Raw genomic sequence first — 18,160 nt, forward strand, 5'->3', positions numbered from 1 at the left:
TTTTTTTAATCACGCTTAATTTTTGCTCTCACACATCTAGAACACAAACATCGTACTAGAGCAGCAAAGGTCATGAGAATGAGCAGCGTGATTCCAGCTAAGAAGAGCATCACGTCTACAGAGTGATAGGAATACCAGGGCAGCCTGTAGGACTCAGTCCTCAGGTGAGCTGCACCTTTGTGTCTCATGACAAACTCTATCCAGAAGAGGGCGCTGTCCATTGGCTTTATCGGCGCGTCTCTGTGCAGTCTGGAGAGCCTCTGCATGTTCATCCTGTAGGAGGGATCGTTCAAAACTCTCTTCACAGCTGCCAGGAAGTTGTCGTCCTTGTCCACAGTCCTAAGGCTCAGAATCTCAGCTCCTCCTCTCTCTTTCAGACGCAGCAGGTTGTCATATTGGTCAAAAAACACAGGTAGACCTACAACTGGGACTCCATGATACATAGCTTCCTGAACTCCGTTCGTTCCTCCGTGAGCCACAAACAGTTTTGTTTTGGGATGTCCTAAGAGATCATTCTGAGGCATCCAGTCCACCAGTAAAGTGTTGTTGCCCAGAGTTGCTGGTCTGTCCCCTTCATGTTTCCAGATGATCTTCTGAGGCAATTTAGCAAAAGCTGCAGCGACCTCATTGGTTATTTCAGCAGGAAGTTGGCTCACAAAAGTCCCCAGAGACATGATGATGACTCTGTGTTCTCCTGAACTCTGCACAAACTCTTCCAGGTGTTCAGGTAAAGGCCTGGCAGGTTTACACTGGAACCCTCCCATATAGACGACGTTAGGCATGGTGGGATGGGGATACTCAAACACAAAGTCCACTCTCAACAGCCAGATATCTGCATCCAGCATTATCTGCTTAAAGTCATGACCCGGACCAAGATATTTGTCACATATTTTCTGATACACTTGCGATAACAGATCAAAATGGTATTTGGTTATCAAATAGAGAATCACATTTTTGACCCTCTGTATAAAGGTCATCTTGTCACTGTGGCCACTTCCTGTAATTGGAATATATGATATAGGTGATGGAGCAAAGGCAAGATGACCCTCACCAGAAAGTAGCCACCGAACATTATATACCAACGGAAGATTCAGATATTTGGCTAAAATGATTCCACTACCCCAGGAGGGGTCAGTTAGTACCAGGTCATATTTGTTCTCCTTTAGAGTTCTCATCAACTCCTGATCGTCTAACGTCGCTGCTATAAATTCGCCAATAGCTGAGTGAGCGTCGATAATCGTGCTGGTCATTCCGAAGGTTATGTGAAGAAAGCTCGTTAAGGGGAGCGCTCCTCTTTCAAACTGAATTATTTCAGATACTATTCTTGTAATGGACCTCTGATCCAGGCTCCTCTCCACTGGAACTGTAACAGTTTTGTAATATGTAGAATTTTCACTGATGTACCAGGATTTGCTGGAGCGAACAATGGTTATATTGTGTCCTCTGGCGTGCAAAGCTTGAAGAAGGATCTTCATGTTTATCCAGTGGCTCCCTTCAATAGGAACCACCAAAATGTTGCCTCCTTGACAGGATCTGGGCCTGGCTACAAACAGCAGCACTGAAGTGCTGCAGAAGAAGATCGGCCTCATCTGAAATACAAACAGGATGTTGTTTAATGCCACCTGAGGGATCAAAGGTCACGGGATTCTAGTGCTGGATTCTGGCCTTGCCATGCACAGATCTATTGGCTTGTATTATGATCTGGGGATGATGAAATCACTAGTGCGCAGCATGCTATAAGCAGGTGTTTTTGGACTTTTTCAGTTATGGGTGGTTTTGTTTATTTGTATCTTCTCTTTTTAGTGTATTTAATGGCTCAGAATAGAGTTACAAACCACTGTAGTGTTTTTATTTACGCAACCTCTCACTTCAGTTTGAATGTATTTTGATCTGCTGGCTGTGATATTAGGTTTAAAAAAGTTACCGCAAATTATCCAAATTTGATGCGACCGACTAGGGAAATGTAATCTGGGAGGAGGGGCTGGAGAACGTGGGGGTGGGGGACCCTGCATGGGCGGGTCCGGGGGCTTATTGAAGGGGGTGGGAGAGTTGAATGGAACAGCCATGGTTTGCATGACAGAGGACATGGACCTGTTGTAACAGTTACCTTAACAGTTACCTGTGTGTGTGTGTGTGTGTGTGTGTGTGTGTGTGTGTGTGTGTGTGTACTTCGGGACAGTAGGTCAGTGAGAGTTCTCAACACCATGATAAGCACGTTAATGGTTAATAGGCTTATTTATAACTGTATGGATTATTGGGATTTTATTGACCGTGTCTTAGATCATTGTTGAGATTAATATGATATGTAATTGACAGTAATTGGTACTTCTGTGCAGAGTCACATGAAAGCTTTGTGTCAACATGACAGATTTTTTAATTTGCAATAAAATAGAGTAAAATAGGATCAGCGTTCCCTATTTGTGGTTCAGTGCAGAAACACAGAGGCTCTGCTGCTGCTGCTGCAGCTCAGGAGAGATGACTGCACTGAAGGGGGGGATTGGATCTGTGACCATGGAAATGCCGAGGGGGGGGGTAAAAGGGCGGTCTCTGAAGGAGGAGATTGAGGAGTAGGAAGAGGAGGAGGAGGAGGAGATGAGGATGCAACTGCCTGTGCAGATGCGAGAGAAGGAAGGAAGCTGCATCAGCGGTGTGAGAAGAGGAAGCTGCATGCAATGGAGGCGCGCTCGAGCGGCAGCGACGCCGTCCACTCCCATCACCACTCAGGACTGGATTAATGGAAGAGACCCACAGCAGGTTGGTGCCTTTTGTACGGTTACAGTATTGGAAGTGGAGGAATTGCGTTGGAGAGGGATTGTGAAGGGAGAACGGGGCTATGGCCTGTGCAGGATTCATGTGTAGGTGAATGCAGTTAAGTATGAATCACAGTGACTGAGCCTTTTCCCTGGAACCCAAAAGTGTTTGCATGCAGAGAAATCGTCTCCCTTCGGCTCTCAACTCTTTACCTGATGGAATAGAGGAACGGTTTGCTGCAGGTCACACAGTGGCGGCTTTTCTTTCAGCTCTGCGATGCCAGAGGCAGCACCTGTGCTGAACGGTTGTCACCTCTGATACAATGCTGAAGGCGGGGGGTGCAGCCACCGCTCTCATGCTCCTGCTGCTGCTGCCACTCTTGTGCTGCTGCCACCGCTGCCACTCACTGGGTAAGTTGCCTAAAGCCAGGAAAAGCCCCCCTGACATTAGCACACCACAGCGTAATAGACCCTCTCAGGTCTCTCCCCACCTGGGGGAGAAACACAGGTTTTCTGGTTGTTGCTTTATACCAGGATGAGTAAAGTGCTGCTGATGCTCAAACAACTGAGTCAGCTGATTGAATAAAGCATTAGTAAGGGTGCAGTACAATAGGGAAGAAAAAGGATTATCGTTATTTCTTTCAGACATGTGAAATTAAATAAGGCATTATACATCAAAAACAAGTGAGACAAAGCCAAAATTCCACCCTTTTCCCACAAATCACTACTAAAAGGATTACTTGTCTCACATATTATAAATACAGCAACTACTTTAGTTTAGTTACCCTATGTACCCCTCCAGAGTCATGTATTTGTAAGTGTTATGTGCGTGCTTAGATTTAATCACCGTGACTTTAGATTTTCTGTTTAATACTTCTCCTCTGATTCCATAAAGCTAGATTTCTTTATTAATATATTTTGCTAAAGGCTTTTTGAAGTCAATTCATTGCCCGGCTGTAGTTTTTTAATGTAAAGAAAATTACATTTTTCCAAAATTGTTCAATTTTCCTTCTTCTGACATCCAAAGATACGTTTTTTTTGAATATCAAATCTGCATTACATGCACACGCTAACACACACACACACTCACACACACACACACACGCAAACACACACACACTCACACACACACACACACACACGCAAACACACACACACACACACACACACACACAAGCAAACAATATTTCATTTTTTCCACCTTTTTTGCACCAGTTGCAGCAACACATTTCTGCGGTGGTTTCTTTCCTGAAAACTTCAACACTTATATTCTCCGATTACTTCTGCAACTCTTTCGAATGAACGTTACTGTTGATCTTTCCAATTTATTGTCTGAGTCAGTTTTCCAGCCTTCCAGCTGATTCGTTCTCCCAGCAGTTCTTCAATAGTTGCAAGAATGTTCATTATAAAGTCCAATACAACTAAAACAACTGAAACCTGTGAAAATATGCCAAATGTTGTACTCATTTTGGCCACCACTGTACATATTTCATGGGCTTACCCCCCCTAAAAGCAACATTAAATATGAACAATAAAAGTCGATATAATATATATTCATCAACTGAAATAAGAATTTCTATGACCGGGAAGCTATTAGCATAGCTCTGAGTCTGCACATTAGGTTTATCACTAAAAGAGATTAGCATCAGGTCCAGCAGACTCCCGGCCTCCTTTTCATCCGAGATGCTGCTGATAGTGGGAAAAGAACCCATTCATTTCCTTATGACACGCTCATTGATTGCGTTGCAGCCTAGTCTTTATTGATCTTTGTACAATGAGAAGACCACTCTATATATTTGTGATCTGTCTTTTCGTAGATTTCCAGTCACATTCTACATCCATAAATTAAGTTTGTAACCACATCGGTCAATGATTTAAAAGACAAGTTAACTGTAAGCGTGAATAATTTAAGGATTGATCAATATTTTCTACACGGCTGAGGAGTCGATTCAATGAATCTATGGTGATGTGGTGTTATATAAGAGAGTGGAAAACAGTCCTGTGATGTTAGCAATTTTATACTGCAGAAAATTTGTGGGTTGATATAAGTGTTTATGTATAAACTGTCTCATATCTGTAAAAAAAAAAAAAAAACAATAACTGTCTTTTTACATCTTCTAGAGGTTCCAAAACTCTCCTCCTGTGCAAAAGCAGAGGACAAGCTCTTCAAATACCTCTTTGGAAACTACCAGAAATGGGTTCGCCCAGTGGATCACCTGAACCAGACCATCCGGGTGAAGTTGGACTGGCCATTTCCCAACTAGTTGATGTGGTGAGAAAAGGAATATTCCAAATTGCATTTTTTTTTTTTAACTCTGTCCACACAGGAACTGAAGCCTGTGTTGGGTTTAACCCTGAAGGAAAAGTTCTCACTCATGGATTGTTCTTTACATGGCCTAGAAGGTGGAGATTGATATTGGTAATATCAGAAATAATATGATATTTTTATTAATTTAAATAAAATTGGATCCGGAATGTCAGCAAATAATATCATATGTCTCTTTGCAGAAAGAAACTTAATTCTAAATGGACATATTGACAGCAGTTTATGTTTATGGGTTAGTCTACAAAGCAAAAGTGCTTTTCTATATATTATACTTCATTTCTGGCACCAGCTCAACAACAAACATTTGAATTGGAGTTTCATTCAAATATTTTACAGTTAATGCTCCTGTTTTTCTATTGCAGGATGAGAAAAATCAGCGAATGACAACTAACGTGTGGATGAAACAGGCAAGTCTGACCTTAAAAAAGCTTTTTAAAAAGCAACATTCGTTGTGTTGCCCTATGGAGACGACCTCCGACTTACATCGGAATCAGGAGAATCCAGTCAGCATCTCCACACCCAGTTTTGATTTCATCTGGTAACATCTGACTAACTGACAGTCCCTACGTGGACTTTCATTCCCTCCCTCCTGCCTCTGCTACTCCTTATTCATAGCCTGTCGCATATGTTATAAATCGTCCCCACACCACGACCTTCAGATTGATTATAATTCACAGTGATGGATTGTATGAGGAAGGCGACACCAGAAGGCCATATTATCATGAAGCATGAGCATCTGGGACAGCTTCTTATATCTTTAGGTCTGCCACTTCTAGCAGATGCATGCTCGCCTAGGCTAATTTCTCCTCCCTGCTTGTAGGAGTGGACTGACATGAAACTTAGATGGAACCCTGAGGAGTATGCGGGCATTACGATTATCCGAGTCCCATCTGACAGAATCTGGCGTCCCGATGTTGTACTTTACGACAAGTATGTAGAGAAATATAACTCACTAAGCAAATTAAATAAGTGACTCCATCCATGAGCTGATGGGAATGTTGTTTCTCTCAAAAGTTCTGATGGGCGGTTTGAGGGTACTATCACCAAGGCCGTCGTAAAGTACGATGGCACTATAACATGGACAGCGCCGGCCAATTACAAGTCGGCCTGCACCATTGATGTCACCTTCTTCCCTTTTGACCTTCAGAACTGTTCCATGAAGTTTGGCTCTTGGACATATGATGGTTCCCAGGTGAGTGCCGGCTCGCCGCCTCAATGTCTATTTATTAAAAACCCACCCACTGACCCTGCGATTGGACTGTGTGTTTGTAAGGTGGACATCATCCTAGAGGACTTCCATGTGGATAAGAGGGACTATTTTGACAACGGCGAATGGGAAATAGTGAAGGCCACGGGCAGTCGGGGACTGAGGATGGATGGAAGCACTTCCTATCCCACTATTACCTACTTCTTTATCATCCGTAGGCTTCCTCTCTTCTACACCCTCTTCCTAATCATCCCCTGCATCGGCCTGTCCTTCCTCACCATCCTTGTCTTCTATTTGCCCTCCAACGGTGGGGAGAAGATCTCTCTCTGCACCTCAGTGCTGGTGTCTCTAACTGTTTTCCTCCTGGTCATTGAGGAGATCATTCCGTCATCCTCAAAGGCCATCCCTTTGATTGGGGAATACCTGGTTTTCACCATGATCTTTGTAACTCTTTCCATTGTCATTACCGTCTTTGCCATTAACGTCCACCACCGCTCCTCCTCCACGCATAATGATATGGCGCCCTGGGTGAGGAGGGTTTTCCTGCATCATCTGCCCAAGTTGCTGTGCATGCGCAGCCACGTGGACCGTTACGCCACATCTGGAGCGGCCAGAACACGAGGACTAGGAATGGCAGAGGGCTCGGAACCGGAACTCACGCCTCTCTTTTACCACCAGGCAAAACCTAAAAGCAGCTTTGGATTCTATCCGATATATTAACCATGCACGTGGTGAAAAGAAAACGAAGTCAGAGAGGTGAGCGTGTTATAACCTCTTTATTGGCACTTACATCTTTTTTGACTGCGTGCTTCAGTGTAAAGCAAAGAACGAAAGAAAAATGACTTTTTACATCACATTAACTCCAGTATCCTCACGCCAGAGGGCTGAGCCAGCAAGTAAGCAAGTCTCTCAACTCTTTTCAAGCACAAACATGTTCCCAAACATGCCGCTTCCTGCCCTCAATAGACATGAAAAAAAAGAAAGCAAAAGAAATTCATTTCAAGGTGTTCCTATTTCCGTGGAGGAAACCAGTAACCAGTGAGGCGATCGTCACTCACCACTAATTAACAATCAACTGGGTAAAAACATAATCAACAACAGAAGAAAACATAAATAACCAAGTCTATTTTATTAAAATAATGTCTTCTCCCACTCTGTCAAATAAATAAGCAACAATCTTGTTATATTATTTCGACAATAGAAACAATGTCCTTTGAGCACATTTCAGCTTTCCTTTCATGAAATCACATTTTCCTTTGAACCTAAACTGTTGACAACATCGTTTCTCTCTAGTGAAAAGGAAAATCCATAAAAGGGAACGTGCAACACATTCTCTGAACGCCCACGAGTCCATGATTGTAGAGCACTTCCACCTGCTGATGTGCAAATTGGAAAAACAACAGGTGGAAAACGGAGAGAGTTACTTCGCTTTTCTGGTTTTTACTGGCCGATCAACCAGAGCTCCCACCACTAGTAGGTCCACTCCAGTGGTCTGATTATTAAGATGTCCGATAAGGAGTGCTAAATTGTATTCTAGGTTTGTGTCCCCAATTGCCCAAGTGGCTACAGGTTGTATAAGCGCCGTATTTAAACGAGGAGTTTGGGCACTGTTGCTTTTCCATGATGGCAAAAATGCAAAAGGAAGTGCTTGTAGAGGGAGCGAGATAAACACCCTCAACGATTTCCAACGCAGAAATCTAAACATCACAGAAAGATGTACAACCGGCTCCGATTGCTCTTGGGAAGCCAGCCACTGTGTAGATCCCCTGTTTGGGTTTATTCAGTGTTTCCCTTGAGGATGGAACCTGCTCATTCTGCGCATCATAGCATTTAATACATCTGAGAGCTTCAAGATAGTGGGGCTGGATAGGAGACATGCTTAAATAGTTTATTTTTTTATTCCATATACGCAGCTTGCACATTCTTTTGTGGGTAACGTCAAGTTTCCACACCTTTTTAATACAAGCAAACCTTCACTAATCCCGGATCACAGGGTTGCTGTGTCTCTCCAGCAAGATCTCATTCATGGAACATCTAGGATTGTGTGATTGAAGTCTGACTTCAGGTTTTGGAGAGTAGATCCACAATAGTGGAGGCGTACACCTGCTCTCTGTGGAAAGTCGGCCTGCTTGTGTCAGGAATCCCCCGAGTTTCTCTAAAACACTGTTTGTTTTCTTTAGGTGGTCCAAGATTGGAAGTTTGTAGCCCAGGTTCTGGATCGGATGTTTCTTTGGGCCTTCCTCTTGGTGTCCATCCTGGGCTCTGCTCTCCTCTTCATCCCAGTGATTTACAAGTGGGCCAGCATCATTGTCCCAAACCATGAGACCATGGTTTTTGGGAACTGACAGACACTGAGGAAACGGCCCTTTTCCAGGAAAATTAATTTTTTAACACTGAAAATACAATATAAAGTTATGAGAAGTTACTGACAACATGATTCAGTTTGTTGGTTTTATTTGCCTGGGCTCACAGGGTGCGCTCTGTTCGAGATTTTATAAAACAACATAAAGAGGCCACAAAGGAATCATTTGGAAGAATATATGACTCTCATACTCCTGTGGATTCCCAAATTCCTTACTTGTTGTATAAATGGAGAGTAACAGGCCTGTCTTCATTTACAGGGACTTTGCTTTAGCCTCTCAGCTAATGTGTAGCATTTAGACGATGGTTTAATAAAAATGGTCCTTATCTCTGCTATTTTGCAATCCTTGTTTTAAAACCAATCATACACACTGTGGCTGCATCATCACCCCTCTTGGGATTCCCAAAATTATGGAATATTCAATATGAGTGGTCCAGCAACTCTCTGAAGCAGAGTGGACTCTGCCTTTCATAATCATCTTTGTTCTCTACAATGCGAGGAAGGGAGAGGTGGAGCTTCCTGACGTGACTTGAATTCCCGTGGAGTATTTTAACTCAGCCAATGGACCGATCCTTCATTCAGAAGGGGAGCTGATTAATAAACACAATTCAACTGAATCTAGCCTAACTTACCTGATAAAATGACCGTAAATAAATTCTGTCTCATGGGACAATAGCTGCAGATAATTGTCCTGGACAGAGGACAGTTGCCCAAAGAACGAGCTTACTGCCACCATGCGGTCATATATTGACATTACAGCTAATAACAAGCAAGCGAGTCATCGTCATGGCAACATTGGAGAGCCTTTCATCCGTTCCATGGGGTCAGACTTTCACCTCCTTTCATTAAAATCTGTTTTCAGTGTGGACTTTCACTGTGGAGCAGCACACAACTTTACCGATAAGACCCAACTATAGGAAATCCTTTAAAATCGGAAAGAAAAGCTTAACTATAATCCACTCATGTGAGGTCTCCTGGATGTGGTTAAATTTTTACCACAACTCGTTAGCACAGATGATCCTGGAGCCACTGCATACGAAACAGGTGTGTTTATGAGCAAAACAGGGTCTGTATTTAATATCTTTCTTTTAAATGAACCATTCAGACTAACCTATTGCATCAGTTTTTAAAGGACAAAATTCTAACTAACTAAATCATTGCTTTACCAGTTTTGCTGTTCTTATTCATGCTATACTACTGTCAAATGCAGCCTGCAGGGCCTGTTCTGATTGGGCCATACCAGCTAATTATGACTAGCTGTATAGAATTCCAGCATAATATTACTAATATCACTAAATTATGGGGGAAAACCCCTCTTTTTGCACGCCAAACACACTGTTATTATGTATGCATGTCTTAATTTTAACACCAAAAAATGTATAAAAAAGAACTGTGTCATAAGTTCAGTGGGTTTAGTCCTGTTTTCCTACTAGAGTAAATAATATTGTGGCCTCAGAGAACCAGTTATTATAGATTTTTTTTTGTTGTAGTTCTTGCCTGTTTGGTGACCTCACAGACTTCATGGAACCTCTGAGCTTGTGTGTTTATCCTGCTGAGGGAACCATTGACCTTGACCCGTTTTAATTACATTCCCTGCAGGGATCAGTGTTTTACTTACCATTTGAACAATTGGAGCGTCTGAAAGAGATTATTGAGGGGTCGCTGGATTCTGTCTCAAACCTTTGGAAGAGGACTGAAATATTCTTCAGGATTCACAACATTTGTGTTTCTTGTAAGTCTTTATTCCACTTCTGCTGCCTCCATGCAAAATTAAGTGCACAACAATATGCTTCTATGTGGCTTTACAACACTGGTGACATATGTATAACAACTCTTTTCAAACATGTAATAAGAGCTAATAATAAAGGCCACCGGTCTATCAGTCCTCACCGGCAGATGGGGAATGAACTTTAGGTACAGGAAAGTTTGTGGACCTTAGAGAGAATCCTGGAAGAGAATCAGGCTGCAGTAGGTCTGTTTTGTTTAGAGGACGTCAACAAACTACCACCTAGCAGAGATTTGCTCTGCAGATGCTTTGTTAAAGAAGGTCATTTTGCAGGTTTCTTCTGTGTAATTGTCTGTCTTTTAGGTTGAAGATGTCCCTCCAAGGAAAGGCTAGCTTTCGTTTTTTGTGCTATCCATCTCGTCCTTGCTGTGGGAGTTTCCCACGGAGGAAGGATTTGGTTGTACCTTTAGAAGGAAGTCACTGGGTCAACATAGACATCCTCATTGAAGCTCTGCACTCCCGGGGACACACTGTTGATGTTATCCGATCCAGCCAGAACTGGTACATCCAGGACGGCGCTCAGCACTACAACACAATCACCGTTCCAGTTACTGAAGGCTTTAATCACGACTTTATCATTCCGATCGTGAAAAGGATCATTGACATCGAGAGGGGAGAGAGACCAGCTTGGAACTTTGTCAGTTTGCAGCTGGAGGATGTTTACTTCAATGTACAGGATGCATCGGCTGATATGCCAAATGGCTGCGAACATCTTCACAGACAGAAACTTGATGAACACTTTGAAGGAGAACAAGTATGACCTCGCCCTCGTTGACCCAGCGTGGGGGGCAGGTCTGATGTTGGCTCATGCTCTGAAAACTGGCCTCTCGCCTATTATGTCCGATGGATAACGAGTGGAGAGGGCCATTTCGCTATTGCCCCCCTCTCCTTTATCTCACATTCCTGTGATAGGTTCAGGACTATCAGACATAATGACCTTCAGTCAACGAGTCAAAATCTCTTTTTCTATATGATTTGGGAAGCACAGAACTTATTTTTAATACAGCCTCAGTATCAGGCTGTCTGTGATCATTTTCTTTGGCCCAGAAGTCAGATACAGTGAGGTTAATACAGGGGGCTGATCTGTGGCTGATGAGAGTGGACTTTGTGTTTTGAGTTATCCCCGTCCCACCATGCCTAATGTCGTCTATATGGGAGGGTTCCAGTGTAAACCTGCCAAGCCTTTACCTGAACACCTGGAAGAGTTTGTGCAGAGTTCAGGAGAACATGGAGTCATCATCATGTCTCTGGGGACTTTTGTCGAGCCAAACTTCCTGCTGAAATAACCAATGAGATCGTCTGGCAGCTTTTGCTAAGTTGCCTCAGAAGATCATCTGGAAACATGAAGGGGACAGCCCAGCAACTCTGGGCAACAACACTTTACTGGTGGAACTGGATGCCTCAGATGATCTCTTAGGACATCCCAAAACAAAAGCTGTTTGTGGCTCACGGAGGAACGAATGGAGTTCAGGAAGCTATGTATCATGGAGTCCCAGTTGTAGGTCTACCTGTGTTTTTTGACCAATATGACAACCTGCTGCGTCTGAAAGAGAGAGGAGGAAGCTGAGATTCTGAGCCTTAGGACTGTGGACAAGGACGACAACTTCCTGGCAGCTTTGATAGAGAGTTTTGAATGATCCCTCCTACAGGATGAACATGCAGAGGCTCTCCGGACTGCACAGAGACAAGCCGATGAAGCCGATGGACAGCGCCCTCTTCTGGATAGAGTTGTCATGAGACACAAAGGTGCAGCTCACCTGAGGACTGAGTCCTACAGGCTGCCCTGGTATTCCTATCACTCTGTAGATGTTGTTTTGTTCTTAACTGGAGCTGTGCTGCTCACTATTCTAGCCTGCACCACCATGATCAGATGTTTATTTACCAAAATCTGCAAACGTAAAGTCAAAAATGAGTAATTATGTGTGTTTATCAAACAGCTGTAAAAGCTATATTTAGGAGCCCCAGAGTTAGAGGGGTGGCTTTATAGGAAGCAAACAGAATCCCCAGGTGTCTTCCCTCTCCTCTGGTTTGTACCAAGCAAATAAGAGTTCATCTTGAACCTTAAGACGTGTGATGAAGATTAAAAATTTTGAGTAAGAAAAGAGAAATCAAACAACATCTGGATTGTCTTTCATTTTTGAAAACATTTGTTCATATGAGCCTTTTGAACAAAAAGACTAGACTAACTCTGTCGCGTAATTATTAGTTCATTCATTTTAGACTGTCCCATTTAGCATCGTCATGTGTGATTTGGTAAGTTCAAAATGAGCGTAACTTAAAGGCTGTATAATGATTTGAAATAAAGGTTGATTATTTATGATTGAATTGACTTTAAAACCATAAACATAAAATAAGTAGCACTGTGTGTCTTGTGATCTCAGTTTTGAAACGTGCACTTTCAATAATCTCACCACAAACAGGTATCTAGCCCGCTCGGCTGTTAAACAAGTGGTTTTCCTGTAACAATTCTCTAAAATTACTTAGAGAAAACCACACCGGCGTGAGTAGAACAAGACAGCTGCTCTGCTTCTCATCATTTTAATCTACACATTATTGTTAATAGAGCTTTTAGTATTATTGTATTTTATGTGTTCTTTTGGGAAATGCTGTCGCCATTCTCACATGATAAAAGTTTAAAAAAACATTTAAAAATCAAAGTAATATTCTCTTATAGCATAAAGTTTTTCTCTTACATTCTTTATTGACTGCTGTCATGCAGATTTATGTCATCATATCTGAAAATAAAGCCATAAAACAGGGAGTTAATGATGACCATGAAGCTAACAAAGCTTTAAAAATAAATGATAAAAAATAAATTCTAAATTTTAATTTTAAGAAATTCTTCTGCTCTTACATGTTTTCCTCATCCATGCTGAAAGAGTCATCTAGAAAATTGGAAAGAAAATGAATGTGACATATTTTGAAAAAACAAGCATAGGTTAAAAATTGAAGCATACGTACGATTGTATATTTAGTTTTCTTTATTTTATTTTATTTTTTTTAATTTTCTTTAATTTAGTTTTTCGTAAAATGGAATATTTGGCATCAAGATTAGAGATCAAATGGCTTAAAATGTTAAATAGCACATACACTAAATAAAAATCAATTGATTACAATTTTGATTTATTGAGTTTAATATAATGATTGAAGTTTCTATAGAATGATTAAATAATAATTCTGGCAGTCTGAAGAAAATATGACTTTAAGAAAAGACCATATATACAAGAAATGAAAATTTTCAATAGAGTTGAATGATAATGAGATGAATGAAAATGGAGGGATATAAAATTTCATTAGTTTGTCTGTGATATGTATTTAATTTAATTCCAACTTCAGCTCACCACTCGGAGCTTCCAGGTTGTCTCCCCCTGCCTGTTCCTGCTGTTCTTCTAACTCGCACGACCGCTCCATCACGGTTGCATATCCAACTTCACTGGAAACAAATGCACGTGTGTGTGACTGTTAAAATATATATGCTTAAAAAAATACTGTGACGACGTTCCCTGTCTTTTTCCAGCAACTCTTACCATTGATTGCAGAATTTTATTTTGTTCACTGGTGGAAAAACACAATAAACATCTTAAAATCGCATTTTACAATAGAAAAATGTCAAACTGATTCAATAGAAACATGTGAGCACATTTTCAAGCGTTGTTTTAAGACTTTAAGATTTTACCTGCTCTCCGCCATTTAATGAAACAGGCGCCCAGAGCCACAGCTAACAATCCGATAATCACTCCAAATATTATTATCTGTTGGTCAAACATTCCTGGAATGCACCGCAATAGACTTTGTTATAAGAAATAATGACCGAACTCATGAGACTGGTATGGCGCCACCGCCATCATAACCTCTCACCTTTAACTTCCAGAAATACTCTGTTATTTCCATAGAGAGCCGTCCCAGCAGCTTTGATGCATTTGGAAGGAAGCACCACGCAGCTGTAATGACCAGAATCCTTCAAGGCGACGTCCTTGACGGTGAATTCCACTTCCATCCTCGTAGCATTGAATGGCGTCAGCTGGACCATGGTGCCATTTTTAATAAGATAGGACTGGATGAACTGGCACCCACCCAGCGTTTGCAGGGTGTCCGAAACAGAACACCTGAGCGCCACATCGTCTCCCTCCTTGACAGCTGGCGGCCCAGCAAACGAAATATCTGCTGGGTGAAAATTGGCTGCAAAGCAGAGGACAACATGAGCAGCGGGGCTGAACGCGGACGTGCAGGTGGATGAAGATCCATACCGATTACACGAATGGGAATGATGTTGAGACTTGTGGCGGCTGCTGTAGAAAGTGGGAGATCTCTGACAGAGAAAACGCAGCTGTAGTTTCCACCGTCATGGAGACCAACGCGGATGATGAAGAACGTGTCCTTTTGATTTGGCTTCTGCTGCTTCTTTCTGACAACGCGGCCATCTTTGCACAGATGTATAAAACCTTGTGCAGCTGAAGGTTTCTTGGAGCCAGTGATGCTACAGGTGATATAAAGATCACTGCTCTCACTTACCACTTTCTGGTTGGAGAGAATCTTTGCAGGAAAAACACCTGTTAACAGTTGTTGTGCCAGAGATTTAGTATCAAAACTAGTCAAAGTTATCCAACAGCATCCCACCAAGGGTGACTGTAAAGCTCACCGTTTGTTTGAGCAAAGACCTGACAGGCAAAGCCGCCTGGAAGGAAAGCAGAGGTGAAATTCTCCCTGGCAGTGAAAAAAAGACTTGAATTCAATGTTTATATACTTACAGAGAAGAACAACAATTATCTTCATGAGTATGAACACGTTAAACTCCAGACTCTTCTAAACTATGACCTGCATCAGAGATGCGTCTGACAACCACAGGGTGAAACTATTATAACATATTGTACTTCCTGTCTAAGGGTCTCAGTTTGAACACTTGATGCCCACAGCGGTGAAATTTGCAGTGTTAGAGCAGCAAAAAAAGTACAGCGAGCAACACACAATGCACGTAGTGCACAGGTGTACGTCCTCCTTTACGAGATTAATGTGCACAATATGCAACATAGAAAATTGCAGAATCAAGAAGCAAGTAGTAGTCGTTTAAAAAGTACAAGGCAGTTGTACACAGTGGACAGGTGTTTCTCTTATTGGCAGGTGTTTCTCTTATTGACAGGTGTTTCTCTTGTTGACAGGTGTTTCTCTTATTGGCAGGTGTTTCTCTTATTGACAGGTGTTTCTCTTATTGGCAGGTGTTTCTCTTATTGACAGGTGTTTCTCTTGTTGACAGGTGTTTCTCTTATTGGCAGGTGTTTCTCTTATTGACAGGTGTTTCTCTTGTTGACAGGTGTTTCTCTTATTGGCAGGTGTTTCTCTTATTGGCAGGTGTTTCTCTTGTTGACAGGTGTTTCTCTTGTTGACAGGTGTTTCTCCTGTTTTTATTGTTGGTTGGGGGTGAACTGAACTACTATTGGTTGAATAGTTGAATACTGCAGCAGGAAGGGAGGACCTCTGCTTAGGACACCTGAAGGAGCTCCCAGTGAGGTCACCGTCTCCTGCAGGGGGTGGGAAGTGTTCTCCATGATGGACAAGAGTTGTGGCATCATCCTCTTGTCCTCCTTTCTTTACCAGCTTGTTAAGTCATCCTGTCTGTACCCCAAATGACCCAAGTTTTCTAAGGAGGTATCTGCTCTGACGGTATAGAGGGCAGCAGTCCACAAAGTCCCTCTCGTCCTCATCTGTGATGGTGGAGATCTTCTGTGGATGTTCAGTTCACACGGTGCTGAGACAAGTGTGCAGTTTAGCACATGGTGAAAAGAAAGGGGACAGGGACAGTCCCGTTTGTCCTGCTGCAGCTGATCCTTCATCGTCTTCACCTCCCCCCTCCGATCCTCTTCCTCAGCTGTCTCTGTACAGGGCCTTTATGTCAGGAGTGATCCCAGGTCCAGCCTTGGTGGTACTATAGTCTGTATCCATCATGCAGTTTGTGAGGCTGACGATGTTGTCGTCTCCTCCCAACAGGACACATCTCATGTCCATGGATGAGGGTGGGAATGTAACATTAATAGAGAGCTACCCATCCTGGCTCAGCATCCCATCAATGCAGAAGATATCCCAAATTGTCTGTCTTCCATTTGTTCTCTGTGGAACTCCTCCATGTCTCTAACATGGTATCCACCAATTTATGACTGAAAACTAAAGCCTCAGAGGTGCTGCAAGCTGAAGAGCAGTTTGATGAGGCCTGCGGGTCTATATGCTCTATAAAAAGAAGGGAACGGATTCTCATGTCACCAACACAAACACAGCCTCTTGACAGTACCAACAAAAACAGAATGGGCAATAAAGGGCAGACTTTCACTGGAAAACAGATTTGTCAGTAATATGTAAAAAGGTAAATTCATTTCTAAAACATTCCACAGGAACAGGTTATATTGGGGCAATATTACCTGTCAGCTTCCCTGGCTGCAGGCTATTAGTCTGCAACATGTTGTTATGACACAGCTTAGTGTACTTTATGTCCTCTTTAAGACGCGATATTTATAGTTCATGTGGATAGCAGTGATGTTATCAAGCGCTTCAAACAGGAAATCCACAGATTACAGTAACTGCTGAGAAAGACACACAGATACTGCTCAATCGGTCACACACACTTCTGGCTGAAATCCATTTCTTTAACTGTTGTCGTTAGGTTTTGGTATATAATCAATAAAATGCAAAAAATGTTTCAAGTCTGCCACCGATTTAGTGCATCAGCTGCAGGAAAGTAACCCACAACCATGAGTTGAGCCATATAAGACCAGTAAGAGTCTGTAGTAGCATGTTGTTGGCATTGTGTTATTGAGCTGCCTGATAGAAAGCAGACTATTGTTTTCTTTATTTTTTATTAGCCCGGAAGCAAAAAGGAGGAATCCAATTAGGTCCTTTATCACTTTATTGTTTGTGATCCAATAAGCTGAGTGAGCTCTGAAGAATGATGATAAACACTATTACAGAGTCTCAGTAACCTTTTTGAACCCACTTTCTCTCAGAGATCCTGCTAGTGTTTGAGAAACTGCAGAAGAGTATTTTTTAAGCCGTAGTTACAGAGAATACATACGTTAAAATGGAAATTTACTTTATGATTATTTGCACATGACATTTTCAGCTTAATGTACATTTACCATAACGTTTGGATATTGACATGTTCACCTAGTCATCAAACAAAAACAGACAGAAATAGGTGATCAATGTCGTGTAATGCAATACCAACATCCGCCGCATGGTGTCACCCACAACTTGCCGAAGAACCATATGAGACCCGCCAAACTGTGGACTCATTTGGATGCATTTCGATGCCACAGAGAGATAAATATTTTCTTTTTTCTAATGATTGGACGTTCAAATGCTACATAGACTTCCCTAATAAAAGATTGCCCAAGGATATTAATGTACATAGATTTAGAAAGAATCTCAAGAAATCTGTTTTTCCTCTGGGTGTCAGCTTTTTTTTTTTCTTGAGCTTTAGCAGAACGCAGTTCCACAGTTTTTAGATTCTGGATCGGATTAAATGTCCTCTGCGAGCAATAGAGGCTGTAGGAAGAGACCGGCTGTTCCCAGGATGCACACGAGGACAAAAACCCACAGGAAGATCCTGTCGATTACCATGGCAACATATTTCCAGTCATCCTGAACCTGCAGCAGAATCACAGTGAAAATATTTTCTCTTTTATCGCGATGCAGCTGTTATGTCGTCAAAAGGAACCTTGTGAGAGAATTGGGTTTGAAAGTT

At 42.1% G+C, this 18,160-nt stretch overlaps 1 protein-coding gene, 1 long non-coding RNA gene and 2 pseudogenes across 3 annotated transcripts; 2 read left to right on the forward strand and 2 right to left on the reverse strand.

Moving 5' to 3' along the window:
* Positions 1–5: 5 nt before the first annotated feature.
* On the reverse strand, positions 6–1,604 carry LOC115252169 (UDP-glucuronosyltransferase 2A1 pseudogene; annotated as a pseudogene).
* Positions 1,605–2,562: 958 nt separating this feature from the next.
* LOC115252176 (neuronal acetylcholine receptor subunit alpha-5-like) lies at positions 2,563–8,665 on the forward strand (annotated as a pseudogene).
* Positions 8,666–9,455: 790 nt separating this feature from the next.
* Positions 9,456–10,761, forward strand: LOC115252204 (uncharacterized). The gene is made up of 3 exons (XR_003890616.1): positions 9,456–9,689; positions 10,245–10,377; positions 10,735–10,761. It is a non-coding gene; the product is annotated as an uncharacterized lncRNA (long non-coding RNA).
* Positions 10,762–10,830: 69 nt separating this feature from the next.
* Positions 10,831–15,274, reverse strand: LOC105417245 (immunoglobulin superfamily member 1-like). 2 transcript variants are annotated; one of them, XM_011609731.2, is made up of 10 exons: positions 15,180–15,274; positions 15,071–15,106; positions 14,679–14,981; positions 14,290–14,610; positions 14,108–14,200; positions 13,959–13,986; positions 13,773–13,864; positions 13,286–13,316; positions 13,125–13,166; positions 10,831–10,956 (listed from the first exon to the last, which is right to left on the reverse strand). In XM_011609731.2, exons 1-9 carry the CDS (start codon positions 15,202–15,204, stop codon positions 13,130–13,132), a joined length of 966 nt encoding a protein of 321 aa, XP_011608033.2. In that variant the 5' UTR covers positions 15,205–15,274; the 3' UTR covers positions 10,831–10,956; positions 13,125–13,129. The 2 variants fall into 2 exon arrangements, with proteins under 2 accessions (XP_011608033.2, XP_029702558.1); XM_029846698.1 differs by lacking the exon at positions 14,108–14,200.
* Positions 15,275–18,160: the final 2,886 nt, after the last annotated feature.

The sequence above is a fragment of the Takifugu rubripes genome, chromosome 13 (genome assembly GCF_901000725.2).
Source record: "Takifugu rubripes chromosome 13, fTakRub1.2, whole genome shotgun sequence".
NCBI lineage: Eukaryota > Metazoa > Chordata > Actinopteri > Tetraodontiformes > Tetraodontidae > Takifugu > Takifugu rubripes.

What these genes read in the sequence shown, in the direction of transcription:
- LOC105417245 (XM_011609731.2), bottom strand. Translation starts at nt 15,204, where the DNA reads ATGAAGATAATTGTTGTTCTTCTCT. An exon ending in GGTCTTTGCTCAAACAAACG is followed by an intron (nt 14,982 to 15,070) that starts GTGAGCTTTACA and finishes AACTGTTAACAG; the next exon opens with GTGTTTTTCCTGCAAAGATT. An exon ending in ATAAAATTCTGCAATCAATG is followed by an intron (nt 13,865 to 13,958) that starts GTAAGAGTTGCT and finishes ATTTGTTTCCAG; the next exon opens with TGAAGTTGGATATGCAACCG.